The sequence below is a fragment of the Denticeps clupeoides genome, chromosome 10, assembly GCF_900700375.1.
Source record: "Denticeps clupeoides chromosome 10, fDenClu1.1, whole genome shotgun sequence".
Taxonomy (NCBI): Eukaryota; Metazoa; Chordata; class Actinopteri; order Clupeiformes; family Denticipitidae; genus Denticeps; species Denticeps clupeoides.
This window is the reverse complement of record NC_041716.1, coordinates 14,670,032-14,698,021: the sequence shown is the minus strand read 5'-3', so window position 1 is coordinate 14,698,021 and position 27,990 is coordinate 14,670,032. Positions and strand designations below refer to the sequence as shown.

Sequence of the window (27,990 nt, the reverse complement as noted above, 5' to 3'; positions counted from 1 at the left end):
CTGCAAAAATGTCAACAATTCTGTTTCTCTGTCAATGCGGGGTGCAGTGTGTATGTTAAGTAGGAAAAAATTTACTTAATGATTTTAGCAATATAACAAAGTGAAAAATTTAAGGGGGTCTGAAAACTTTATACACACAGAAAACATATTTAAATATATGCGAATGTTTAATTCTTAATACAGTTTAGTACGTCTTTTTTTACAATTAGAATTAATGAATAGAAATAAAAGAGACCACGAGAGTGAGAAAGCCGTGCACAAGAGCTGCATTCCCAGTCCCCCAAGCGCGACCCCCTTCTGTACATTCGCCCTCGGTGGCGCCGGAACGTGGACGGCGTTACGTAAAGGAGGTCGCGACCGTTTTTGTTTTTCATATTAAGCTATGTTTCTTCATTGAATGGTTTTGCTGTTTTTTTGTTGTTTTTTTTTTTTAAATTATTTATTTATTTATTTATTTTTAATTTCTTGTTGTGGTGATATTTGTGCTCAGTTAATAATGTTCTGAAGACATTCCTTAATATGTGAAATGTGCCTTGTAATTTGTAACACTAAGTAAAAGGTTAATTTTGAAAAAAAAAAAAAAAAAGGACGTCGCGAGCGTCATGACGTCAGCGTCAGCGTTCCTGAGTGCTGGAAAGACCGTTTTCCTTGGGAGGGTAGAAATAAACTCCAACTCGGTACAGTGGACTTTTATTCTCATGTTGTGATATTTTTGGACTTGAATATATTTGTGTTCGAAACTCGCGTCCTTACAGAAACACGGTGGCAGCTCCATGCAGCAGTGGTAGCGCACACAACAAGCTACAGAGCCGCTAGTAGAGACCGATAAATAGCACTGGATCGTACGTGCAGACGTATGTCAGACGAGCGTCACGGGTTCGTGTACAGCTCCGCACACGAACATGAAGATAATGCTCAATAACTCAACTCAGCAAACTAATTTACTCAATTAAGAACCGCTCATTATGATCACGCTGCAGCACGTCATTTGGAGAAATGTTTTTTTTTTTTATTTTGTATAGGGGAACAAATCTAGTTTTACACCTATCAAGTGTAATAAGTGTGTGTGTGTTCTAAAAATATAAGTGCAATCACTATCACAAATACTCTAATGGCTTAAATGTGTCTGGAGGATGTGCACCATTACAATGTAGATTTTTTTTTCTCACTTCAATGAGGGTTAAACCTTCAATAACATCCAATACAGTCCAGGCCAGAAGTTTGGACACACCTTCTCATTCAATGTGTTTTCTTTATTTTCATGACCATTTACGTTGGTAGATTCTCACTGAAGGCATCAAAACTATGAATGGACACATGTGGAGTTATGTACTTAACAAAAGTATATAACTCCTGTACTGTACATGTTTTTTTTGTCACCACCCCCAATCTGTCATTGTCGCCCTCTGGCTGCTCCCGTCAGGGGCCGCCATAGCGGATCGTGAGTGTGCCTTTCCTAATGCAACCCTCCCATTTACTGGGGCTTGGGATTGGAACCCCAAAAATGAGCAAATTATAAAAAAAATTCTCTCATCCATACTCATACATCAATGTTTTTTCGTTTGTTTGTTTGATAAATCACTTAATCAACTTGAGCCCTTTACAAAATGATCAAAAATTCAATTATTTTCAGGATTTCAACCCCATTAAATGCCAGCTTAATTATTTGAATCACTGATTATTTATTTAAAAAACGAATTAAGCAGTAAATATTTTCCATATAATAAATAGTAGGGAGATGAGGCAATGATTATAACTTGAGTCTTATTCATGTCAAAGATCAACAAATTTTAAGGCATTTGGCAGACGCCCTTATAAAGAGCGACTTTCATGTTACCATAGATGAAGTGATCAGATTTTTTTCAGATTTTTAAATTAGAAAATGATTTGATTGCATTAGTAGTTTTTGTGTAGTGTTAAAAATTAAAATGATTATATTGAATGCTTGATCGTTTTGGAAAGTTATATAAAACTAGTTATATTTGACATTTCTACTTAGTTTCACCATATTAAACCGTTTTCCCATTCTAGGCCAATGCATGAAATTCTTATGTTTTTGCCAGTTATGTTATGGAGTTGTGTGTCCACCAGGGATACACCAAGAGTGGTGTGTGTGTGTGTGTGTGTTTGGGAGGGTGTGTGTGTGTGTGTGTGTGTGTGTTTTTTTGTTTAGTTCAGTTAATTTCCAGCAGAAGACATGGTGCAGATTCACATTTAATTTTTTTTTTGACACTTTTTTTTGACACAACACTTTGACATGACCAACACTCAAATTATAACCATTGCCTCATATTATATTTATTATATATTATTATACATTATTATGTTTATTATTTAATGTGTTTTTAATAATTAATCAGTGAAGGGTTAAAATTCTGAAAATGATCAAGTGTTTGATCGTTTTGTAAAGGGCTCAAGTTGATTAAGTGATTAATGAAAGTAAAAATGAAAAAAATGATTGATGTAATCTCCCTGTGTGCAGTGTTTGTTACAGCAGAGAGAGAAAGGAAGGATGCTGGTAAATGTATTCATCCATTCATTTTGCCCAGACAATGTTTTAAATTCTGCAGCTAAAATCATATGAAAATATGGTAGATAGAAAGCACAAGGCACGTGTGTAATCTGATGCAAACTATTAAAATCATGAGCAGAAAATTTTGAGTGAAGCGCCACAGGTTTGGGAATTTTCAGGTAATGTCAATCTGCAAAATCTGACTTCGTAACATGCTAACGTGGTCTGTGTCAGTTTCCTATTTAAATGTGAATTATTATGACCTATGAATCCAGAATGTTACCTGAATTTTTGATAATTCCACATTTGAATTCTTAATTTGATTTTTTCCTTGTATGTGTGCATACTACATACTTCGAATACAAATATATATAGTGTGGGATTCTTTGTCTTTTTTCTGGCTTCTTTGCTTTGTGATCAGTCCACTGTTCTTTTCTAAACCTGTGGACTGAATCATGTGCTTTCTTCCGAATTTTTGTTTTTTTTACGTGTTGCAGGTTAAATGGCACTGAAGGAATCGAAGCCCAACCTGAGCGAATCCCAGGTGTCTGAGGTGGTCAAACATCTCTATGGCCTGACTGTGTCCAAGATCCAGCCTTTGCCGAGCTACGATGACCAGAACTTCTGTGTGAGGGTTGATGAGCATGGGGAGTATGTGCTGAAGATCGTGAACTCCACAGACAGCCTGAACACCACCGTCCTGGAGATCCAGACTCATGCCATGAACTTCCTGCACCAGAGAGGAGTTCCTGCACAAACGGCCATTCCCACGTGCAGTGGGCAGCTCATGACTCTGCTGGACATCGGTGCATTATTGCTATGTTGTTTGAATTGAGTTAAAGGTACTGCTTTGTAAGAATCCATATTCTGATATGTTTATGTGTTGCTAGATTGCGGTTTTGGGACCCAGAAGTACATGGTGCGTTTGCTGACCTATTTATCTGGCACTGTCATGGCCAAGATCCCAAGCTCTCCACACATCCTGTATGAAGTTGGAAAGATGGCTGCAACAATGGACAGAGCTTTTCAGGAGGTTGTGACTGTTTCCAATGACTGACTGGCCACTGTGGCTGGACTGGAGAGCTCACCAGCATCATCTTGTATATTTTCTCCACAGATGGAGCACCCACATCTCGGTGTATTACAGAGAGAGGGCTTCATCTGGAGCCTGTCCAACGTTCCTCTTCTGGAACATTACCTGCCATTGCTGGATGGAGACCCCATCCAGGCAATCGTGCAGGAGATCATTGATCAGTTCAAATTGCAGGTGGTGCCTAACATGAGATTTTTCCGCAAATGTGAGCATTTAAATTAAGACTAAGAGCTGTATGGATGGGGGGTGTTGGTTTCATTTTATTTGTTACTATTAAGTTTTATTTAGTACTGTAAATCTGTTTTATCTGGTTTTCAGGTATAAACCATGGAGATTTCAATGACCACAACATCCTGGCTGAACCTGACGGGACGTCTGGCTACAGGATATCAGGCATCCTGGACTTCGGAGATATGAGCTGTGGCTACTACATATTTGAACTGGCCATTACCATCATGTACATGATGATCGAGAGCGCCAGCCCTCTGGATGTTGGAGGACATGTCCTGGCAGGCTGGGAGAGCATCATCCCCCTGAATGCAGCTGAGCGGAAGGCCCTGTTCCTCCTGGTTCTCTGTCGGTTCTGTCAGTCGGTGGTCATTGCACGTTACACTGTGTCCCAGCAGCCGGAGAACGAGGAGTACTTGATGATTACATCCCGGACTGGGAAGCGCATCCTGAGCCACATATGGGAAGTGGGCAGGGAAGAGTTGGAACGTCGATGGACACGGGTGGAGCACCAATACTCAATAAATATCAGTAGCCAGGTGAACACAGTCGTCTGATCTGAGATCAGAAGAGTTGATATGATTACTGGAATGATTTATTGGGGCTAAGATCTTAGTGTTGCTCTTAATCATGTGCTTAGGTTTCTGGTCAGAATTTATAGAACTGATAATGATATCATCAGAATTTATGTAACTGATATCATATATAAAATATCATTTTTGTTTTTTACATCAAAAATGAGGTTTTTACAGTATTAATAATATTCAATTTCAGAAGCAACAGTCCAAATTCTGAGCTAATGTGATCATTAGAACAGCTAAGGCTGTTCCTTTTCTGTGCCAGTTTCACTGTTTGTAAATGTGAGAATTATGATAATCTCAGTATCTTCTTTGTATAAATGTGCATTTAAAGAGAATAATCAAAGATGTGAAAAGTTCTGCTGCAGTGGGCATTCTGGGTAATTTACAGATAGAAACTTCTGGATCCATTGGGTTATCGGTGACCTTGAAGCTGTAAAGATTTCAGCTTTAAATGTCTGAAATAAATTTTGTTCTGGAGACACTCAATAAGTGCATGTAATTTTTCCACTGCAGTTTCGATCAGATAGACCATGCCAGGCAGGACACCTTCAGCTGGGACAGGAATTGGAAATTTCACACAGCCCTTGCTGTTCTTACTGCTTGGCCGTACCCAGTAAATGCTTTCTTTTATATTTGACCATCACCTTCTTGTAGACACCGTGAAGAATAGCAATGGTGTTTCTGAATGGTGCTCTGGGCGAGGCCCTGTTAAGCGACACACAAGCATATCTACATATGCTACATACACACGCCAGACGGAACTACAAGGTAGATATTTGTAACACTGTGGTCAGGGTCAATGTGAAAAGGACCAGCGCTGATTTCTGATGTCATGTCAGGGAGAAAGGTTCAGCTGATTTGTTGCGTGTACCAAAGAACCTCAAAAACACTTGGAGCAGCAACATATGACACAAGGCCTGAGCTTACAGAGTGTCAGAATAAAACACGGGCTGAAGTTAAACCTGGTGCATTACTCATCTCACCAGCACAGACAAATGAAGTTGGAGGCAGGGAAGTGTAACAAGCAAGGTATTCCTCTTAAATTTCAGATCCTCCTCATCCATGCAGCATGCGGACAATACAATACAATACAGCTGCCAGAACGTATTGTTGTGTTACATAAGTAATTTGGTTAAAAAAACTCTCATTGTCACTCTGCATGGACCAGATACACAAAGCAGACTTCTGATACACATTCCCATGTATTGGTCAATGAATTCATGGATACATATACATTTATATATAAAAAGTTAAAATACATTCATTTCTGGACCCACCGGGAGGAGCCACAGAAAGTTATTAAAATGGTGCTTTTGTACATCAACTCAATAATATAAAAAATGCAATGGTCCCTCCAATAACTAAAAAAATGTATAACCTTGAAAACTAATGATTAAAAAAAGTATAAAATATTCTAATGAATATGTGACTAATTCTAAAAATACAAGCAAATGGTGAAGAAGAAAAAATGCTGGAACATTCACACTATAACTGAAATATCTCACCCATCCCTCTGTGTTTTATTCTTTCAGATTAAATAGTTTAATTGATAACTTAAAAACAGAACTTTTAATTATTTTTTATCAAATAATTTGCTAACAGAAAGAAGAAAAAGTGCATGTACACTCTGCATCTGTGGCTTGCACACTCCAGCACGTTTTGTCTAAGTGGGAGAGAGAGAGAGAGAGAGAGAGAGAGAGAAACAGAGAATGGTAGCTGAATTTATTGGGAACTGGAATCAGACCAGTGACATCATGTCTTCCTCCCGTCCCTGTTGCATCGCTCTGGTCCAGCCAGCAGCACCAAGTCCAGCCTCTCACTTACAGAACATCTGCTCCATTTCTTGGAGATAAAAAAAAAACATTCAGAATAAAACGAGTGTCAAATAATTTGTTATGTCAGGTGTGTTTTTTTTCTTTTTCTGTTCTTTGTGTACTTGGCAGCTTAAAGGTCCCCTGACATGGAAATTTCACTTTGTGAGGTTTAATTTAACATTAATACGAGTTCCCCTAGCCCTCTGCTTCAGCTCAGACAGTCAGGTCTGTAATTTAGCCCATTATGTCGTCATACGGGGCTTTGTTTTTTTCTGGAAAAACAGACGTGACTTCCTGTCTGTGCCAAACATTGTGGTTGGTAAAAGGTGTTGATGATGTCATTTCCACAAACGTCCAGCCCCTCTCCTCTTCATTATCATTAAAAGCTACAGACACAGAAATGGCACATCCTGGGGAAATCTCATCATGGGACTGACTCAAAGTGGCTATAATGCTGCACCATGGCTGAATTTTGGAAAGAGACTTCAGATACAGTATTAAGTGGGAAAAGCAAAATCATTTTCATAATAGGGGACCTTTAAGTAATCTACCTGTTTTGAAGTCGGTGGTTGTTGAAGCACAGGACATCTCTGCCTGTTCTTTCATGATATTGTTCTTGTAGTCTATAGGGGGAGAGGGATTTTTTTCTGGCATCAGATCAGGTGATTTAGGGACATGGCAATGAATGGGAAGTGTAGAAGCTGTTTACTGATCTTACATCTTACTGGCACCTCATCCAGCATGAGATCCTCCCGGTTGCAGTTTTTTGGTCTGGTGTCCTGGAGCTCTATGGCTGCCCTGTGGCTGCTGATGAACAGACACTCTGCATGACTGATTAAATACAGACTAAACTTTATTTATACAGTTGTACAATTCAAGCACTTGGAATATTTTTTTATTGTCACGTGATGGACAAAAATGTGTGTTAAGAAAATAAAAATATTTCCTATACCCTTTCCTATAAATGCAGGATTTGGGTAATAATGTTTGTAGGACATATCTTTTGACTGAAAAAAGTATAATAGTATTTATACACACACACACACACACACACACACACACACACACACACACATACTTTTTTCATATATATATAGAGAGAGCAATCAGAAGGTAAACTGCTTACCTCTCAAAGCACTGCAGACCGTACTGTAATTCTGAAAGACGAGAAAAAATAGACATGGGCCCAGTTTCTGCGGTTGTTGCAGATAAAACTGAATTATCTGACTTGGGCAAAAAAACGCCAAAAAGAAACACTCTCTGATTGGCTGGATTCATTCCTACCTCGTCTTTTGTGGCGGTGGCATCTGACCAGGAGAGCAGCTAAAATGATGAGTGCCAGGAGCAGGACGAACCCCAGAACGTATCCCAGCTGCTTCAGGAAGTGGCTGCGACTCTCGGGCACGATGACGTTATAAATGCGTGGCACGCTGACTGTATCTACAACTGAAAAACATGATCAAAATGCCATCCCATCCCAAGACAGAGATCATTTCTCACACTGAAATGCAAAGTTTAGTAAGTTCTGTCAGCTCGGCTGCATTTAGACTTGGTTTTTTAAAGGTAAAACCACAATTTTGCTACTAAATACTCCAACTGACCAAAGAACAAACATGAACTAAGGTATAAACATCTAAAAAAAAAAACGAGAGCAGTGCGACAACACAGCGGCTCGCGTGTTAAAACACTTTTCAGCTCTAATGAGTTCCAGACCTGATGTCATGCAGCCGCTACATATTTCTTTTCTCTTTAACCATGGGCAGACAGAAGGAGGAAGACGAAGAGCGGAGGAATTTCAGCCTGTGGTCGGCGCGTCTGACAAACGTTTCCAGTTGTTTGTGTGAATGGGAGAGTCATTCTCTGAAGAGCCGTGCCATTCCCCCGTATTCACAACCCAAAAGGTCTGTACGTTACACCAGGACTGCAGGATAGTTTTATTACGTTGGACATTCTGAACCACATCAAATGGTTAATTGAAACTCTTGTAAAGCTCACATTTTCTTTGCCGCGTCCAGCGCTCACTTTCCAACAGAAAAATGTAGTACCAACCGCCTATAAACATCTTGGTCGTGAAGTGGGGCAGGAAGAATGACACACTGAATGACACACACACTGCACAACACACAGGGATAACAAATGCATGAATCCGCTCACGGTCACTGCCCCGACCCCAGGAGCTGTTGGGGGCTTCAAAGCGCCACCGAGAGGGCAAAAAAAAAAAAACAAAAAAAAAAAACAGCACCTCTAGTGCGCTTTCGCCTACCACCAGCCAGATGTTGCACAGATGTTGGTCAGCTCCCTTCCTGCACTGATAACAGCAACGTCACACCAGCCCAAACTTGAACTTCGGTGTCTCCCTCCACAAACATGCTTCCTATTCCCTTCCTTTCGTAAAGCGTTTCTAGCTGTTCCGTGTACAAATGAGAAGCTGCTTTACAGCGTAAACGCTCAGCGTAAACGGTAATGGCACACACACTTGGGGTTCGAGACCAAATGCTTCATTTTGCCACCAAAAGCTGCATTTGTGACGAAATTAGCCGGAGGGGGAGGGGAAACAAAGCTCCTGGCACAAAAACATCGGAGAGTCTGGGGAGTGAAAAATGTCTGCAAAAACATACCCCGACTCCCCTGGCTGAACCCCTCCCCCCCCCCGAAACTGCACAGAGACGCAAGAAGAGCCTGATAGGAGAGACGCCGCATGAATGCCCAAAAAAACAAAAAGCATGAGCACAAAGATCGGTAACAAAACTGTCCTTCATCAATGAAGTCTGTAAGCAGTGATAATTCTTGAATATGTGCAGAAAAGGGAAAGAGTCGTCAACCCAGACTGTGCTATTTTGCCCCATTAAAAACCATTCAAACATATTATATTTAATTTGTGCAGTGTGTCCATTTACTTGATGTGCCAAAGACTAAATAAAAGATCACCAAAGGGATTTTTCTTTTTGATTTGACCATGATTTGATTCTGAACATGATTACACACATGGCAATGTGGCAGTGGTGGCCTAGCGGTTAAGGAAGCGGCCCCGTAATCACAAGGTTGCCGGTTCGAATCCCGATCTGCCAAGGTGCCACTGAGGTGCCACTGAGCAAAAGCACCGTCCCCACACACTGCTCCCCGGGGCGCCTGTCATGGCTGTATTATTTTGATCATATTTATTATTATTATTTTAATATAATGATATTTCACCCAGATTTGTTGCCCTGCATCTCACCACTTGTAGGCCCAGAAACATGCATCATCACCTATCAGCATAATGTACCTAAGTTCAACGTGGTTTTATGACTAAATTGATAGAATTTTGACGTTAACTCACTATTGCCTCATGAGGTGGACAGGGGCATTGCAACACAGGACAGACCAAAGCTAACTAACTTTTATAAACATCTCTGCTCGGAAAAAAAGCAAAGCAACTTGAACGTTAAGATGTGCTGATCCCTACAGGGTTTTATGGTGATTAACTTACTGTATGATTTATGTACTTGGTCTAGGGTGCCTGAGTTTACTGGAAAAAATTGAGAGAGTGATAAAGTTATGCTCCTTACTTGTATCATCAAATTGTTCTTGGTCACCAATGACATCAACTTGTCCACTGTTAAAGGGCTCACTAGTGATGACTGGGACTCCAGAGACAATAAGGCGGAAGATACGGCGCTCGTGGAGGCCGCAGTAGTGGTGGTGGAGGTGGCAGGAGTAAAGGCCCTTCTCTGATTCCTGCAGATCCGAGATGGACAAGGAGAAGTCTCCCAGCGTGAAGGCATCTGGTGCAATGTTCATCTTGTTGCTTAGGAAGAGAGGCCCGTACTTCCTGTTCTCTCCTGAGGCGTAAAGGTCCACGAGGCGCTCCGCGCCGTCCCTACGAACCCCGGGCCGCTGCAAGTCCCAGTGCACCACCTGCTGCTGCCCCTCCTGGTTCCCCTCCATCCAGAGTGGCCTTCGGTTCACGCACGGCAGCACCACGCTCTTCCCCGCCAGGACCACGAAGACGGTCTTCTCCCCATCCCAGATGCGCTTCTCCTTACGAGCTGGGTGAGAGACTCATTTCATACAACAGCTCCAACACAAGGAAAAGAAGCCATGACACCCAGAAGGCCAGGACAGGGGAAGGCGGCTCTTACAGGACTTGGTGACGTTGAGTTGCATCTGAACGGCTTGCTGAACCCGGCAGTAGTGGTGATGCAGGTTACAGGTGTAAACGCCACGATCGGTCCCACTCACATCTACACACACACAAAGCGTACAGGCGCTCCAGCACTATCGCCAGACATGAAGAATATTCCGGCTCAGCGGAATGAAGCAGATGCAGATAACCACTCAGCAGAAAGCATGCAGCGCTCCCATATCCATAATCCTTCGTGTCTGTACGCCCTAAATGTCGATATTTTCAGGGTTGCCTGCGTGAGTATTTGCACAGATTGAAGCAACACATCATAAATCAGCTGTTTTAATAAGGAGCCGGCGGTCACGTTACTGTTGATGACGAGGGAGAAGTTTCCGTCGCTGAAGGCGGTTTTGGAGATGGTGACGCGGCCCTTGTTGAAGGCGCTGTACAGGCGCTCGTCCCCCCCGGGGAAGAGGTCAATCACGCGCTCCACGCCCTCGCTGCGGAAAACGTCCCAGTGGACCACGCGCTGCCTGTCCCTCAGACTGTCCTGACGCCAGACGATGCTCTGGCTACGACATGGCAGCACCGCGCTCGAACCAGCGGGGAGGGTGATGTTTCGTGCCTCCACAGCCACAGGCAGGGATCCGATCTGACCCAGTACTGGCCCAGTACACACACACACACACACACACACACACACACACATGACACATACAAAAATACTCCAAAATGATAAACAGCAAAAACTGATAACAAATTTGTCTTTATTATTCTATTGTGCTATATATTCCCAAAGAACGTTTTTATAGGTCACACGTGAACTAATGCACTAGCAGCAGGAAGAGCGCATGTCTTTGTGGGTGTTTTCCTCCTCCTTAAAGCAAAATAATTTGTGGAAAAAGACCATTTGCAGCAAAGAAAAAAAAATCTTACCACATGGGACCAGCAAACAGACCACAAACTCTGCAAAAACAATTTTTTTTTATTAAAATTTGGTTAAAACAACGATCTATGCAAAATATGTAATGAAGCACAGTAAAGCAGTTTTGCTGACAGAAATGAAACCTTCTGTTAAAATCGTTGCATGCATAATATGCTGTACGTAGGATAAATACTTTTTTTGGAGTTTTGGGGCAGATAGATTATTTAAGGGTGATAAATCAGACATAGCACATTGTAACCAATAATTAACATTTAATTAACATATTAATTAACTGCTAACTTTGCATAAAACATGATGCGTTGAATTTAGTTTCAGTGTTGGGTTCTTCCTGACATGCCCCATGCGAACATGCCCCACGCGCTTATAGGGTAAGAAAAATATTCTGCTGGGTATTCTGCAATATTCCTATAATACTCATTGTCATTTTGTCTCAAGTTCTTCTGAAGATCCCTCAGACTGTTGCTGTTCCTCTAAGCGCTTTAACATGCGCCACTTCACCAGCCAGCTGAAGAACAAAGGATTTATTCAGCAGCACCTCAGCACGTCACCCTCTCGCTCGGTACTAAACATGTTCTGCTCTCCTCAGCAGCTTCAGTAGCTCGGCGAGCACCCTGCCAAATATTTACTTCGTCACGAGCTGATCTGGGGTGGCTTAGAGAAAGTCAAACAAGACTGAGACGATGTCCACTGACAAGCTGCAGAGGCGAGAGCTCATCTGGAGGCCATGCTGCAGTTATCCACCATCTTTATACCTTCATCACCGGTCGGGGGGCCGCGCCGCCAGAGAAAGTGAAGCTGTGCCCCAGACCCTGTAATTTATCCTCGCCGATCCACACAGACACTGCGAGAGAGAGATTTAACCAAGCCGAGTTGTTTGAAATTACCCGTCTCAGCACTAAATAAGCCGTCTCAGCACTGCCAAGCTTAATAACTACCATCAGACAAAAAAAAAAAAAAAAAGCTGTCTGTGGTTCTAAAACTGTCCTCAGAGTATGAAAAAAAAGAGAAAAATACAAGGGTATCCTGTGAAATATTCCAGAAATGATTGATGGCAAATCAGCACCACACAGCACAGATGATGGGTGGCATCACATCCTACATACAGTCGTGGCTTTTGAGAACGACACAAATACTGTTTTTTCACAAAGTTTGCGGCTTCAGTGTTTATGTTGTAAGAGTCAATATTTGCAGTGTTCGCCCCTTTTTTCAAGACCTCTGCAATTCGCCCTGACATGCTGTCAATCAACTTCTGGGCCAAGTCCTGACTGATGGGGACCCATTCCTTCATAATCAGTGCTTGGAGTTTGTCAGAATTTGTGGGGTTTTTTTGTCCTCCTGCCTCTTGATGTTTGACCTCCAGTTTTTATTGGATTAAGTTCCGGGGAGTTTCCTGGACATTTACATTATCCAGAGTGACTTACAGTCAGTAGTTACAGGGACAGTCCCCCCCCCGGAGACACTCAGGGTTAAGTGTCTTGCTCAGGGACACAATGGTAGTAAGTGGGATTTGAACCCGGGTCTTCTGGTTCACAGGCGAGTGTGTTACCCACTAGGCTACTACCACCCCCACACATGGACCCAAAATTTCAATGTTTTGTTTGGCATTATGGCACGGTGCTTCATCATGCTGTTGTTCTTCACCAAACTGTTCTTGGATGGTTGGGAAAAGTTGCTGTCGGAGGATGTTTTGGTGTTCATCAGAGAAAATGTATTTACTCCAGTCCTCTGCAGTCCAATCCCTGTACTTTTTGCAGAATATCAGTCTGTTCTTTTTCTTTGTTGCTTTGTTGCTGCCCTTCTTGACATCAGGCCATCCTCCAAAAGTCTCCATCTCCACTGTACGTGCAGATGCCCTCACACCTGCCTGCTGCCATTCCTGAGCAAGCGCTGCAATGGTGACGCCCCGATCCCGCAGCTGAATCATCTTTAGCACACGGTCCTGGCGCTTGCTGGACTTTCTTGAACATGCTGAAGCCTTCTTCACTACACTTGAACTTCTCTCCTTGAAGTTTTCAATGGTCTGATAAATGGTTGATTTAGGTGTGATCTTAGTAGCAGTAATATTCTTGCCTGTGAAGCACTTTTTATGCAACACAATGATGTCTGCAGGTGTTTCCTTGCAGGTAACCATGGTTAACAGAGGAAGAACAGTGATTTCATGCATCACCCTCCTTTTAAAGCATCCAGTCTGCTATTCGAACTCGATCAGCATGACAGAATGATTTCCAGCCTTGTGCTCCTCAACACTCTCACTTGTGTTAACAAGAGGATCACTGAAATGATCTCAGCAGGTCCTCTTCTGGCAGGGCTGGAATGAAGTGGAAACTGCTTTTTGGGCATTAAGTTCAGATGGACTTTGCAATTCATCTGATGGATGTTTATGCAAATATCCATAATAAAACCGGATGCAGCCCGTATTTGTGCCATTCTCAAACCTTTTGGCCACGACTATAGAGACTATAGATCAGCAGGATCACTCAACTCCTCCTGACTTTTAGTTTTTTGGATTCTTTGGAATTTGTTTATTTGAAGTTCTGGGCCAAAATCCCCCCACTCAGGTCCCAGTGCAGGGATCATTAGTGGGATCATCACTGTGGCTTCAACTCCGACACAGGACGCGTAGTAACGCCGGAGACTGCGGGGGTCACGTGATTCTTCCCCACGGAGAGTCCAGCCTGTCCGGTCGTGGAATCGTCCATCCCACAAGTGGGGTAAATTCGTCAACAAGTACAACGGCCAAACGCGTAGCGCCAGTGGGAAGGGAAGATTTCGAAATTCTTCAGTATCGCAAAACGTCCTGAAAACAGCAAATAAAGCAAATGTGGAAGAGGAGGAAGAAGGAAGGGGAGGAAGAAGATCCATTCCCTTTTTGTGGTTCGACTCACCCTGTAAGAAGGCTCTCATGTCGCCGGTCCGGAGTAAAAGCTGAACGCATCACCTGGACGGTCGGAGGGACGGACGGAGGGAGGAAAGTTCCCTTCTCCTCCTCCAGACGAAACTCGACACTGCGGGAGGAGCCGCGATCACGATCTCACGATAATAATAGTTATTTTACAGCAGACAGACTTCCACACACGCTCCATGTTAATAAATCATCATTGGACTGTTCGTAGGACTCAGACTGAATCTAAATTTGTTTGATATTTTTCAAAAAAAATTAACGACGAAAACAATAATTGTATTTTATAGAAAGACTGGTATTGAAACGAATGTGCTATTACTTTTATAAGCATTTTAATTTAGTTATCATGGCGCAATACTCGGAGGAATGTATTGAATGCTAATGTAGCATTTGCTTGCATATCCTTAGCAACCCTGTCGTACAACATTCAAATATATTCTGTCATCTTGGTTTCAAATTTTTTTGTACCTTATTATTTTTTTAGTCATTTTTTTGGCGCTTGATACCGCGTTTAAACTCTCAGCAGGCGCTGCCATATTTGGACGGTCTGTTACCGCGGTACCAGCGAAAATGATTTGGATAAACGTGTAATTACAAATGTATGAGTGGTACCGCTGCAGGGATTATTGTGAAGATCGCCAGGGTTTATGGTGCTTTAATCTCGTATCCCACCTAGGCTCCGATAGACGTTCATTAATTTAAAATGAGCTCTAGACCTTTCCAATATGGCGGCTCTGTTGACGCTTTCGCTCTCATAGACGACCCATTCAATGCGGCATCTAGTGTATATATCTATGGTACCAGAGAACGCACGTCAAGCTGTACATCAAAAATGACTACTTAATGGTGTGAGGTGCTATTACTTTCATAAGCCATCCGAGTAAATGGCTAAAAAGGCACTGGATGCATAAATGATTATATATTTTTGGTCTTTTTGTGCTTAAACAGTGGATTGTCTGCAGTTCTTCAGTGTTCAAACAGCTCTGCCACTTCTGTTGTTGGATTAAATGTTTAATCAAGGAGAAATCATTACCCTCCTACAGCTTTTCGATCCTGTCCTCTATTTAACCTGATTCATTTTATTTGAAAGTGATAAGTTGTCACATGTGACACACCACAGCACAGCACCCAGTGAAATATGTCCTCTGCTGTCGGCTGTCCCTGTAACTACTGATTGTAAGTCGCTCTGGATAAGGGCGTCTGGTAAATGCTGTAAATGTAAAATGTGTGGAATATACCTGTAACTCAAGTATGATACACACAGAAAGACGCAGGCGTTATTACATATTGAGGAACATTTATTTCCCACGAATGAGATTTGTGAACAGTCGGGCTTCATGGGAGTTTGCCGACCTCTACTGGTTCAGAGGTCAAAGCACACAATCGTCTCCCCTCACCAGTGATCAAGACCAAACAGGACACGGATCAAGCGCGGATCAAGTGGTGACTGAACAGTTTTATTAACACGTGGCTCCATGCGCCCTCCACACCCAAACCTGCCGGGTTAACCACAGTTAAAAATCAGTCCCCCTTAGACTGAAAATGTTTTGTAAAAATCTTAGGCATAGTCCATCCTTCAGGAGCCTTTTTCAAGCCGGCACGCTTCCAGACTCTCGTCAGGTCCTTTTCAAATCGGACCTGGGGAGAAAAACACATTCATGAGAACGGCAGGCCGGGAACCTTCATGGGGCCTTTTGGATTAAAGGATTAAGGCCAGGAATGATTTTAGACAGTGACACAGTTGAGTTGGGTGCTTTAGACTATTGGAATTCACAAAGAAAAGAAGCACTCGCATTTAAAATAGACCAGTTTTTAACGCCAGTTTTTTTTTTTTTTTTTACACAAAACTTCCTTCATAAGTGGTGAACTGTGGCCATTTTGGAATTCAATACATTCAACCAATCACCTCGTTAGTACCCAATCCGCACCATCTGCCTGACCAGGCCTAATCGCAACCGTAACCGCTGCTCCTGCGTAGAACCGATCGGGCAAGTGGTACGGATTTGGCACTGCACACGCCGGAACTTTCTACAATCACTTGCTATTTTGGTTCTGCTATTTTTGTTCACTCTTAGCACAAACTTATTGGTTATGCTTGTTTTGTGAAGACGTGGACTTGGTCAGGGAACTACATCTTAGATCTCGAGCTACAGTTGTGCGATGGGCATAACAACCCTCACACACAAACACAAACACACAAACACAAAAAGTACTCAGAATGGGTTCCAAAAGGATCAAAGATGTTTAAAGTCGTCCCAACCACAGTTCAGCGACTATCTAAACGTATAAAACACACAAATAATAAATCGTAATAATTTCATTCGTATTGAGAAACACTGTTTTGTTGTGCTAGAAGAGCTGCGGGTCGGTCCCTCCCAACTCTGTACACTAATGAACGATCTCCTACAAGCAAAAGTTTGTTGTGCTGGCCGAAGAGTTTTTCCACATAATGATTAATAATTTGGATTCATGACTGACTTTAAAGATTTTGTTTTGTTATCCGCCACTTTGAGAACCATGAATGATTCATAACCAGCTCATACACCAAACAACCGACCTGTTTTCTCCTCCTCCGGCCTTCTTTCACCCTCCTTCTCAAGAATTTGGTGCGCTTCAGCAGCTTCTTGTATTTGTGCCGGTTCATCTTCCTTCGCCGGATCTCCAGCACGTTCTTGCAGCTCAAGGGGGCGCCGGTGCTCTCCTCATCCTCCAGCACAGGCTGCGCTAGGGGGGGCAGGACCACGGCCTCCGCGGGCCGATCGGGAGCCTCCAGCAGCGGGGGTAGAGAGTAACGCAGAGAGAGCCAGCTCTCAAGGGGAGACACGGATAGCTTTCGGGGTACGAGCACCTCCTCCAGCTCGGGCTCAAGGGTGGTCCAGAGTCGCGGCGGCTGCCTGTTGTCTGCAGCGGAGTTAAAAGACCTCCGTGGGAACGGACGACTCAGACAACGGGAGCACAGTGACTGTGTCCGATGGTGAAGAGGACCTGACGCGAGACCAACAGTCAGCTCACGCAACACACACCTGCAATAAACCCGGTTTATTAGTTTACTTAAAAACCTTAAACTTACCGAAAACTCTGGATACCAGATTTAAACGTGCCGCCACTCGAGAAAGCAACATTTTCTTCTGTAACTCATGAGGTGTCTTGTGACCTGCCATAAAAATGATCCACAAAAGTTAGCAGCACTCCACTTTTTGTACAAAAAGTGGAGACCCGGCCTCCACAGTCACCGGACCTGAACCCAATCGAGATGGTTTGGGGTGAGCTGGACCGCAGAGTGAAGGCAAAGGGGCCAACAAGTGCTAAACACCTCTGGGAACTCCTTCAAAACCATTTCAGGTGACGACCTCTTGAAGTGCAAAGCAGTAATCAGAGCAAAGGGCAGCTATTTTGAAGAAACTAGAATATAAAACACATTTTCAGGTATTTCACCTTTTTTTGTTAAGTACATAACTCCACATGTGTTCATTCATAGTTTTGATGCATTCAGTGAGAATCTACCAAAGTAAATTGTCATGAAAATAAAGAAAACAAAATCGAATGAGAAGGTGTGTCCAAACATTTGGCCTGTACTGTACATACAGTTGCTGTCTACATGTATGCAGATATGCAATTATTATCAGACATTTCCAGCCACCAGAGCCATTTACAACATAAAAAAAATTAATCTCTAGGGCCTTCATGTGGCCTGAAAGACTGTTCTATCAAAAACAAGAACGGTGGTGGCCTAGTGGGTAAGGAAGCAGATCTGTAATCGGAAGGTTGCCGGTTCTAATACCCAAACCACCAAGAATCCACTGAGCAAAGCACCGCCTGTCATGGCTGCACACTGCTCACCAAGGGTGATGGTTATAAGCACGGTTGTGTGCTCTGCTGAAGTGTTTCACAATGACAATCACACTTATTTGAATCTATATTCAGTAGAGCATAAAAATTGACATGCTTGAGGAAGCTTGTATGGAACCCCCACACAGCTCCATGTTATTAAACCCCCACACAGCTCCATGTTATTAAACCCCCACACAGCTCCATGTTATTAAACCCCCACACAGCTCCATGTTATTAAACCCCCAACACAGTTCTCTATTATTAAATCCAACACAGTTCTCTATTATTAAATCCAACACAGTTCTCTATTATTAAATCCAACACAGCTCTTTATTATTAAACCCAACACAGCTCTCTATTATAAACCCAACACAGTTCTCTATTATAAACCCAACACAGCTCTATTATTAAACCCAACACAGCTCTATTATAACCCCAACGCAGCTCTCTATTATAAACTCCGGTGACTGCAGACCACGATTCCGTCGCATTATTGCAGTTGATGTTTGAAAGAACGCGTGACCTTCTGTAAATCTCCCGCATCACGGCAGCGAAGTCTGGACTGAATCGTGGATTTATCTCGAGCTGAAATCCTGAAATGAAACCGTAAAGGCACTTATAATCGGGAAACACGCACCTGGCTGTCAAAGGCAGCGTTTTACTAGTCAATGTGACGCCCTTAACGTGAACCGGAAACGCCGCTCTTCTTCTGCAGCCTGAGGAGGGAGGAGATGCAGGGCGCCCGACGGTTTAGCGCCTCCTGGCGAATGGAGGTTAAGACGGACAAGATCAAATTTCCCGATCACCCCGCGCTATGCAGGCTGTGCAGGATTTTAAGCACGAATATTCAAATGCCAATTCAATATCCAATCTGAGCATGTAAATTGATATTACATTTTGCAATTGGCAATTCAATGTGCAAAGTGCTGATGTGAATCCTTAGTTCATGCTCTGATTGCCAATTTAATTGCCATTTCAATATTTGTGCTTAAATATTCTTCCATACACATCAGCACCAGGGTTTAGCAACCTTTAACCCTCCACAAGATTTTTCTGCAAATCTTCGCAAAGCAGCAGGACCAGACAACATTCCTGGTCAGGTGCTACGGGAGTGTGCTGACCAGCTTGCAGACATCTTCACAGATATCTTCAACACATCGCTGAGTTCAGCTGTGGTACCTACCTGCCTCAAAACCACCAACATCATCCCACCTGTGTCCTGCCTCAATGACTACCGGCCCATAGATCTCATACCCATCAAGTGCTTTGAGAGGCTGGTTCTGAGGCACACGAAGACCCAGCTTCCACAGAATCTGGACCCGCTTCAGTTCGCCTATTGGCCAAACCGCTCCACGGACAATGCAATCTCATCTGCCCTCCACACAACCCTCTCCCACCTCGACAAAAAAGACAACTTCCCCCAGAAGCTGGTGAGGAAGTTAGACCTGCTGGGAATAATTTCAACAATCTGGATCTTGGACTTCAGACAGGCCTCAGTACATGTCTATAGGAAATAACACCTCCAAGGTTCTTCTCCCAAGCAGTCAGAGCTATCAATGCACTGCCATCACCAGAACACTGTTAAACTCAACAAAAATACACTTACAGCCTTATGCACCTGGCTTTTGCACATCTCTGCTCTTTTTTTGCAATGTGTAGGAATGTGTTTGTATAGTTTAGTTTAGTGTGTACATACATATATATATATTCTTTCTTTCATGATTGAACTATAAGGGGGGGATCTGTGTGAAATATTATTTCAATACACGGTGTACTGTGTATACTGTACTGGCATTTTCTGAAGCATTTTTTCAGGGACCAAAACTTAAACACATTGCATTTTAATTTTACAAGATTACAATTATCTTCCAATTTCGAACTACAAAAAGCAATGGGTAAAAATAAAATTAAATTTCCAAATCAAAGGAGAGAGAGAGCATTCTTTTCATAAATTCTATTTTTCACACCAGCCCCCACTGCAAGTACAGTTTTTTACAGAATGTAATATGTTTGTAACAGTTGTTATTCATGTTGTGAGTGGCAAACTGGGAAAGGTGATCTGCTGAAACGCTGATCTTAGTCAACCCACGAGGCGACGAGGTGACACTTTATATAGGATCAGAACGGCTGTCACTGTCTGAACTGTGAGTTAAAGTAGAGCTCACAACAGCTGACGTATACGTACACTACCAGGTTGGCTGGCCAGCACACAAAGGACGTAGACAATATAGGGCAGTTCTGAGGCTGATCTGGCTGTGAGATAAAGATGATCTAAAAGCGCCTTTTAGAGGTCAGCTCTTCTGATGGTCAGAAAAGGTGAAAGTGATTGTTTAGTCATTGTGACGCATGACACGCCCGTGTGCCGTGTGTGGGGATGGTACCTTGCTCAAGGGCACCTCAGTGGCACCTTGATGATTTGAACCCGCAACCCTTTAGTTGCGAGTCCGCTAAGCCACCACTGCCCCGTACGTATCATTGGAACTGTGAAAAGAAGACCCACAGTGTCATGCTGTAAACATATAAGTATAAGTTTATTTCATGGAATTTCCCAAATGAATGAAATAATAATATTTAAAAAACAGGAGCCATAAAGAAACAAACAAACATAACCATAAATAAATGCATTTAGATGCTACATTCAACTTGTACTGGTGTACTCAGTTTTGTACCCTCAAAACAATAATAAGGACAATAATAATAACAATGTAACACACTGTTAAATCGACACTGAATTGTATTCTATTTCTTCGTTACGGAAGTGACGGTGTACACGAACAACCTAAAGTCATAATAAACATTTTCTTTTACCAGATTGGCCATGTTTTATGAATCGGAATATAGTGTCCATTATGATTCATTCTGCATGTGGAACAGTGGCACTGAGGTCGGGCGGAGTTCTGCGTATCTGCCCACGGGGACAGGGGCACGTCACATACGTATAGGGGCACGTCACATATAAAACGGGAAACCCAGAGGATGAGACACTGTGCAACATGTTCAGGGAATGGCACATGGGGTCAAAGCTGTCGTCATCAGGTGACCGACACTAACCGTTGTCTAGTTTGTTTCACTGGTAAGGCCTGTATGTACGCACAAAACCGCAGAAAACCAACAAAACGGGGGGGAAAGCCAGAGTTGACCGGTGAGATGTCATCACCCTAAAATCTATGCAGAGAGCAGAGACACACACACACACACACTTACTTACAAGTCAGTAATAATCTCTAACGTGATCTGGGAGGGTCACATGACCTTCAGCATACTGGTGTGTTTCGAGGTTAAGGCAATGTCATTTCTCATCAGTAAACACTGTACAGTGTGATGATTTATGTGTGAAAAGACAGACACACACAGTTGGTTTCAGTCTAGCCTGCACTTTGTGTGGATTCTGTCAGTGTAAAGCAGGGCCGTTTGTGTTTTTCGTAGTTACAGTTGCGTTATTTCCGTACATCTACGCATGGTGGAGTTGAGCGGTACCCCAATGAAGCCACACAAAGACATTCATCAGAACTCAGCGATGACGAGATGCAGCTAGAAACATGATTAATCATGACACAGCAGATATTACAGGCAAAACATTCTAATAAATCTGCTGTCAGAGGTCATGCAGGTTTGTTAGGAAGTTGTCACCTCGACAGCTACCATCTCTAACCACAAGAGTCTTGTTTCTTCAGAGCTCAGCAGCACTTTACAACTACCATGTGCAAAACATGAATTCACAAAGACAACATGTGGCCGGCGTTGATTTTGTGGGTGCTGCTTTTTGGTTGCATGGATGAAGGGGGCTCTCTCTGCAGGCTCAGCGCCCTCGCTGGAGTCTGGAGACCACGGTCACATCCTGGCCTTACTCCACTGATGGGCTCGGATCCTGCATCCTCCACGTGATCTTCAGGGGAAACGGCAAAATAAACCACGAGCTCGTGCCACCGTCTCGAGGGGGATGTTTCTTATGAGAATGCTGCAGGGGGAGGAGTCAGATTGAATAATTTCACATACGTTAAGATCGGGGTATAGTACTGGTTTAAAGTGATTTGTGTCTTTTTGGTTTGGTCTGGTAGTAGACGTGGTTCTGAGATGATTTTGACAAAAAATCGTGTTGGTCTGACATCTGTTGATGTTGTCGTGAACAATTTTTTTTTATAATTTCAGAAATTGGACAAAACAGATGAGGTGGGAGGAGACACGATCTTGTACTTTTGCCAGTTTCTATTTAATATTTTAAATAAAATATAAAAATATAAAATAATGTTTGTCAAAAATAGATGTTAAGTTTTGTGTGTGTTCTGGCACACACGTGTGGTGCTTTGAAACATGGAACCAGTCTGTGTGGGGGCTATCAATCTTGCATACACTCTCCTCCCATTTTAAACATCATTAAAGGCGTGTTCTGGCAAATAATTACAAAAAAAGCAAATGGTACTTTTACTAAACAACACCCAAGCAACACAAAAATAATTTAAGCGTATAATGTTAACTCTCCTTGTATTTATATATCCATGCTTATTGTCAAAAAATGAATAGAAAATGGCTAATTCTTGTGTAATCACATGAATATTGATCTGTGTTTAACTACTGACAAGAGTGTCTGACCTAAGAATGGACGTCCAAGATGCAGTCGTGAGGGACGGGCTAGCAGTTCTGCACAGGACACACAGACACAGAGAGAGTGGCAGGTTAACATGAAGCAGCCACACATACACTACCAGTAAAATTTATCAACACACATATTCATTGTTAGCCTCCATTCAGTAGATATTTGGATAGTTCAAACAGACTTTATCTGTTTGCACAAAACAGCAGAGAGCAAATATTCTCATGAACAACTACTAATTTATGAAGAATATTTATGTTTGAGGAGTTACTTTGAACACTATAAACCACTAAGTTGAACACTACAGCTGGCACATGCTGCTCTTAAAAGCACATAAATCTGCTCACCGATGTTGACTTATGCTCATGAGGTCTCTCCAGTTTGATCCGGATGTCTGTCTTGGTGAGGTCATGACCTTTTTGTCCGTCAGAATGATTCCTATTGGATGCTGCTGAAGGGGAGATCAGACTCTTGTGTTCTTTCACAATAAACTACAACAGTTGATGTGCTAAATTAGAAGAGGCTTTTAACTAATGTAACTATCTACAAGCATCCAACACTCAGAGTTGCAGTGGGTACAGAAAGTATTCAGACATGGGCCTTAAGTTTGGGAAGTGGTGGCCTAGATATCCTGGATGAAAACCTTCTCCAGAGTGCTCAGGACCTCAGATTGGGATTGTCTTCCAACAAGACAACGACCCTAAGCACACAGCTAAAATAACGAAGGTGACTGTTCTTGAATGGCCCAGCCAGAGCCCTGACTTAAACCTAATTCAGCATCTCTGGAGAGAACTAAAATGCTGTCCACCAACGTTTACCATCCAACCTGCCACAACTGGAGAGGATCTGGACGGGGGTGTGGCTTTCCAAACCAAGTCCAATCAGTGATATGTGATATCATATGATATCCATGTGATATTTCAGTTTATCTTTGTTAATAAATCTGCAAAAATGTCAACAATTCTGTGTTTTTCTGTCAATATGGCGTGTTGTGTGTTCATTAAGGAGGACAAAAATGAACTTTTAACAAATGACTGCAATGTAACAAAGAGTGAAAAATTTAAGAGAGTCTGAATACTTTATCCCAACTTCACTCTGGCACCAGGTGACAGCTGACCCTGCACCCCAGAACCCTGATGTGGTAAGTAATCATGTTGCAGTGCTGTTAAATAAACATGAGGATAAATGTTTTCTGCATATGGTGGCAGCTTTCATACAAATGTTATAAGTAGCTCCTCCCTTTCCACAAAGCACTAGTTCAGATTGGTTAAATGACAGCACAATTTCTTTTTTCACTTTTGATGAGTGTGTGTGTTCTCCATCTTCTCACTTAGCCAGGTGGCAGTGGGCGGGGTTACTTTCCCTCACCTGGCGAACTGCCACGGCTGTTGGTGTTGGTGCTGGTGTTGCTGACACTGTCATCCAGCCATGTGTTATAGTTAAACAGGTCCCGCTTGTGAGGAGTCCCTGCAGAAGACAGGCTTTCCTGGAGCAAACACAGATGATAAAACTCCAAACGTCAAGACTGTGTACACACACAGCAAAAAAGAAAAAGGGACAGATGCTCTCACCATGCCTGTGTCGTAGTCTTCGGTGGCTTCGTTCTCCTCCACCACGCTGGCGAAGCTGCTGGCGTTGGAGGAGGAGCGGGAAAGGTCTTGAGTTTCAGGAATGGAGGGAACCCTGCAGCACACAGCAGAGCTACACAGAACACAGAGCACAACGCCACTCAGAGCTCAATATGTCACTAATTATAAATCATAATGACTGTATTCAGATTTCAGATTTTATTTGCATGAAACCGATATGAAAAGGTGACTGTTTTGTTAATCACTAAAGATGATTGCCTAAAGAAAATTTGACTGACCTGTTCCTGGTGGCGAGGACCTCAGGTGAGCTCTGATTGGAGGAGTTCTCAGATTTGGGGTCCTGGGAGGCGTGGCCACTGTCCGGGGTTTTCTGTGTGCTGGGGGAAGACTCCCTACTGCAGCAGGAAGAGAAAGTGGCCTTTAGGGGGCAGCACAACACAGGAAATCTGCCAACCGCTTTGTCAAGGCAGTAGAGAAAGCGCAGACTATAGCAAGAGCGGCTGCTTATCCATCTGTCCTCCATTTATCCTACATCACACTCCAAACACGCCACCATGCTGACCAAATGCACACTGGCCGGGGCATAATGAAGCATGTCCCCACAGCTACTCTCCCATGATGCTGCATTCAGAGGGTGTTTAGTGTTGGTTGTTCAGGATGCAGTGATGTGGTTTCCCCGTTTGGAAAAGACAACATTGGTCATAGTTGTCAGAGTCAAATACAGTCATAACGGATATAATCAGCACACTTCCATGTTCATCAACAGATGTTCTCTTTGATGGAGAACACTGCAGTATGACTGACAGATGATGCTGTTTTCTATAGAAGACAGTATCTGATGGAATACGGTGTCCTGTTGTTACGGTGTTGACACTTTAGTAGTTGCTATGGTTACAGACTAGGTACTCTGGTAGAGGATGCAGTTATGGGGTTATAGGGCAGACACAGCGGTTGTTCTACTGAGCTCTTTTCAGTACTTTGATGGGTCCGTGATGAGCCTGGCGCTCCTCAAGCTCATAGAGGGTAGAGACATACAGAGCACTGTCCTGTCCTCTGACCAGAGAGCTGCGATCCTTACACACACATACATGCAGAGGAAAGAACAATACAATAAGAACGTACAATAGCCTCCACCTGACACACACGCGTACACACCAATATAAAAGATCAATACCAAATGAAATGAATACATATTCAGAAATATTAAGTGTTTTATGACATATTTTACTGAATCAATCTATCTATCTATCTAAAATAATATCTCAGACACACACAGCAATATAGTCTGCCAGTGTGTTTTCTCATCATGATTCCTCACCTCTTCTCCTGAACTTCCTGAATGTTCTCGATGCCGATGGCACTGCTCCGACGGGAGCTGAAGGGACCCGATTTCTTCCGAGTGGGGCTTTTCCCAGGAATGATCAGTGACTGTGGGAGAGATTAAGGAATTTAATGATGCAAGATGTTGTGGGAGGGTCACCTCACCCGCAGCGTGTTTCTATTAATTTTCTTAATTAATCTGTACTCCTTTAGCTGAATCGATTAAAATGATAGATTGTGTTAAGCCATTAATTAACAATGAAGGTTGGCAATTTAATTGAAAGACAGGCTGGTAGGAATTGGCAGCGCAGCAGGCTGCAGTCTCTACAGCAGAGGGCCCGTCGCTTGCTGAGCGGTAAGAACGTGTGCTGTGCTGAAGTCTTTAAATCGAGCACCAGCGGCCGTGATGAAGTGAGAGATGAAAGGTGGAGTGAGCCTCTCTGGGTTCGGGGGGAGAGACGATGTTTCTGTATGGGGGCTTTGTTCTCGGGCCTGAATGACTCAGGCGCTGAGGTTTACGGCTTCCACTTAAACCTTCCGAACGCGACTGGGAAAAAGCTTTCATCTCACATGGCTTCAAAGCCTCAGCAGAATTTCATTCTTTTTTTATGTTTTGCTTCTGACCAATTAACATTCATGGGTCTTGGAATAAAAGCACAATTAACCAACAAAGATACAATCGAACACAAAACATACCAGTGAGGACACTGTGGATGAGGATACAGCATAGCATGAAAAAGACAAAACAACACCACGCACTGGAAGAAGTATTACTAGCATTGGTTTTCTTTCTGATTTTTTAGATCAAATTGATTGTTCATTTCAGGGCCGTATGATATTGGAGGCAAAAATTCAACAGCGATAACTACTGCATTGTTTGAAAGATAAATTAAATTAAAACACATACTGCTGAATATTGTATTTGGTTCCATTTGCATTGTCCAAACGATGAAGATTCCACCACTTTTTCAGACATACACAAAGTCTTATATTTAGGCCAGTATGTGTAGATAATCTGGGAGTTTGGGGCAATTGGAAGCACTGACTAAACACTTTCTTTAGATTTAGAGAATTAATCACTTTATCCCTTATTTTGGGGGGTTCTTATTCCTTCGAAGGATTAATCTGTGGCATATCAATAAGCACAAATTAAATTTATGATTAGCTATTTGTATGCAGTGGTTGTACAAAGCCAGTAATGGCAAACTGAATAAAATGCTCCTCAAGGAAGTGAGTCTAGTGAAACGCAGCTCACGATTTGAGTGGCGCTATTACGCTTGGTGAAATTCATGAGAAATAATGTGCATTCATCAAATTTGCAAGGCTGCTCAGAATTCATGGGCTTGGTTCAAATTTGCGTTATTTGTTGCGATTGCAGCATCTGGAAAATCCTGGAGGAACTGGACGAAGGAGTATGTGATGCAGCTCTGTTTTGAACTGCTGAAATCTTGCTTTTAGTATTCAACAACAGGAGCCTTGGGAGTGTTCTGTGCTTTTTAATCTGATGAATATATGCTCATCAGAGACCTCCTTCGGAAAAATGTAGGATTGGCCAACCGTAAGTTCTACAGATGGCTGTTTGATCCTGTCTGATTAAAGTTTCAGACAGCTGAGATGACATTTTGGGAGCATCTTCACAGGGAATTTGTGTTTCTGCGTTTCGATGCCCTGCAGCAGCCCCTGGCAGAGCAGGTTTTATTTAATGCCAGAGTTAGAGAATGGCATGCAGAGAGAAGCAGGCACGTGGAGGGGAGAGTGTAGAGATTAGTGAGTTAGACATGAACCTCTTCTATGGTTCCTATCCCTATGGCGCTGCCGCGGCGTCCATATTTACTCGGACTTTTCCCTGGGACAAGCAATGACTGCATCACACAGAGAGAGTGAAGGAGAGCAAGACAGAGTCAGAGAGAGAGAGAGAGAGAAAGAGAGAGAGCACATAAGATCTCATGCAGCAGATTATGTTATAAAAAACACAATACATTACAGACATTAGCTGGGGATCTTAATAACAAGCACGGCTATATAAACGGCCTTCATAAACACAACAGAGGCAGTGACATGGAGGGTGGCAGCAGGAAGGGCGGGGTTGGGGTCAGGAGGACGTCAGAGTGAGACCGCCCAGTGGGATTAGCTGGAGGGGGGACATAAAGCACATAATTAGTGACCACAGAAAACATGTCAATGGGAGGAGAATGAGACCTCGTCAGAACCTTGCAACGTACTAGTTAGATACGTGGTGGGCCCAGGGTAAAAATTGGACAACATACTGGTTAATTATAGGGTTAATTCATGACCAGCAAAAATGCATGCACTCCTAAAAAAATCACTTTGAAAAGATGTGACCTCCATATTCGCTGTACATAAATAAATAATAAGTAATTCTATTTTTTGGAAGTCTTTTCTGTCATTCGTCAAGTTTCCATGGTGTTTCAGGGACACACAGAGGTGGTTTTTAAAATGAGTCTGCAGCGCTCCAGT

The 27,990-nt window shown here is 42.8% G+C and overlaps 4 protein-coding genes across 28 annotated transcripts in view; 1 reads left to right on the top strand and 3 right to left on the bottom strand.

The window, feature by feature from the left end:
* The first annotated feature begins 587 nt into the window (after window positions 1-587).
* On the top strand, window positions 588-4,895 carry LOC114798484 (hydroxylysine kinase-like). The gene is made up of 5 exons (XM_028994241.1): window positions 588-677; window positions 3,010-3,318; window positions 3,403-3,545; window positions 3,630-3,810; window positions 3,924-4,895. Exons 2-5 carry the CDS (start codon window positions 3,015-3,017, stop codon window positions 4,388-4,390), a joined length of 1,095 nt encoding a protein of 364 aa, XP_028850074.1. The 5' UTR covers window positions 588-677; window positions 3,010-3,014; the 3' UTR covers window positions 4,391-4,895.
* Window positions 4,896-5,631: 736 nt separating this feature from the next.
* On the bottom strand, window positions 5,632-14,266 carry LOC114798268 (matrix remodeling-associated protein 8-like). 2 transcript variants are annotated; one of them, XM_028993816.1, is made up of 10 exons: window positions 14,165-14,266; window positions 11,270-11,299; window positions 10,703-10,996; window positions 10,350-10,451; window positions 9,777-10,256; window positions 7,513-7,674; window positions 7,355-7,385; window positions 6,947-7,032; window positions 6,780-6,851; window positions 5,632-6,256 (listed from the first exon to the last, which is right to left on the bottom strand). In XM_028993816.1, the coding sequence occupies exons 1-10, from the start codon at window positions 14,181-14,183 to the stop codon at window positions 6,231-6,233; spliced, it is 1,302 nt and encodes a 433-aa protein (XP_028849649.1). In that variant the 5' UTR covers window positions 14,184-14,266; the 3' UTR covers window positions 5,632-6,230. The 2 variants fall into 2 exon arrangements, with proteins under 2 accessions (XP_028849649.1, XP_028849648.1); XM_028993815.1 differs by having other exon boundaries at window positions 5,634-6,256; window positions 6,947-7,035.
* A 1,195-nt stretch (window positions 14,267-15,461) lies between these two features.
* On the bottom strand, window positions 15,462-18,750 carry aurkaip1 (aurora kinase A interacting protein 1). Of its 2 annotated transcripts, none has more exons than XM_028994249.1 (4): window positions 18,650-18,750; window positions 17,252-17,335; window positions 16,739-17,166; window positions 15,462-15,819 (listed from the first exon to the last, which is right to left on the bottom strand). In XM_028994249.1, the coding sequence occupies exons 2-4, from the start codon at window positions 17,301-17,303 to the stop codon at window positions 15,703-15,705; spliced, it is 597 nt and encodes a 198-aa protein (XP_028850082.1). In that variant the 5' UTR covers window positions 17,304-17,335; window positions 18,650-18,750; the 3' UTR covers window positions 15,462-15,702. The 2 variants fall into 2 exon arrangements, with proteins under 2 accessions (XP_028850082.1, XP_028850083.1); XM_028994250.1 differs by having other exon boundaries at window positions 18,536-18,734.
* Window positions 18,751-20,522: 1,772 nt separating this feature from the next.
* The window catches only part of rap1gapa (RAP1 GTPase activating protein a), a 79,433-nt gene continuing 71,965 nt past the window's right edge, over window positions 20,523-27,990 (bottom strand). For 16 of the 23 annotated variants that reach the window (XM_028993919.1, XM_028993902.1, XM_028993906.1 and 13 more), the window contains 9 exons: window positions 27,297-27,374; window positions 25,511-25,620; window positions 25,170-25,265; window positions 24,471-24,587; window positions 24,175-24,304; window positions 23,972-24,089; window positions 22,951-23,054; window positions 22,603-22,650; window positions 20,523-21,970 (listed from right to left, as the gene is read on the bottom strand). In XM_028993919.1, coding sequence (XP_028849752.1) covers window positions 22,642-22,650; window positions 22,951-23,054; window positions 23,972-24,089; window positions 24,175-24,304; window positions 24,471-24,587; window positions 25,170-25,265; window positions 25,511-25,620; window positions 27,297-27,374 — 762 coding nt within the window. In that variant the 3' untranslated portion in view covers window positions 20,523-21,970; window positions 22,603-22,641. Of the gene's footprint in view, window positions 21,971-22,602; window positions 22,651-22,950; window positions 23,055-23,971; window positions 24,090-24,174; window positions 24,305-24,470; window positions 24,588-24,719; window positions 25,266-25,510; window positions 25,621-27,296; window positions 27,375-27,990 lie in introns of those variants that run through there. The other 7 variants (XM_028993897.1, XM_028993898.1, XM_028993904.1 and 4 more) reach the window with 7 other exon arrangements.

Coding starts and splice junctions, on each gene's coding strand:
- LOC114798484 (XM_028994241.1), top strand. CDS start 3,015: ATGGCACTGAAGGAATCGAAGCCCAACCTGAGCGAATCCCAGGTGTCT. Junction 3,319..3,402: donor CATGACTCTGCTGGACATCG/GTGCATTATTGC, acceptor ATGTGTTGCTAG/ATTGCGGTTTTGGGACCCAG. Junction 3,546..3,629: donor TGGACAGAGCTTTTCAGGAG/GTTGTGACTGTT, acceptor TTTTCTCCACAG/ATGGAGCACCCACATCTCGG.
- LOC114798268 (XM_028993815.1), bottom strand. Junction 10,997..11,269: donor CTGTTTGCTGGTCCCATGTG/GTAAGATTTTTT, acceptor GTACTGGGCCAG/TACTGGGTCAGATCGGATCC. Junction 6,257..6,779: donor AACCACCGACTTCAAAACAG/GTAGATTACTTA, acceptor TTTATCTCCAAG/AAATGGAGCAGATGTTCTGT.
- aurkaip1 (XM_028994249.1), bottom strand. CDS start 17,303: ATGTTGCTTTCTCGAGTGGCGGCACGTTTAAATCTGGTATCCAGAGTT. Junction 17,167..17,251: donor TCTGGTATCCAGAGTTTTCG/GTAAGTTTAAGG, acceptor GTCTCGCGTCAG/GTCCTCTTCACCATCGGACA. Junction 15,820..16,738: donor GCCGGAGGAGGAGAAAACAG/GTCGGTTGTTTG, acceptor TTTTCTCCCCAG/GTCCGATTTGAAAAGGACCT.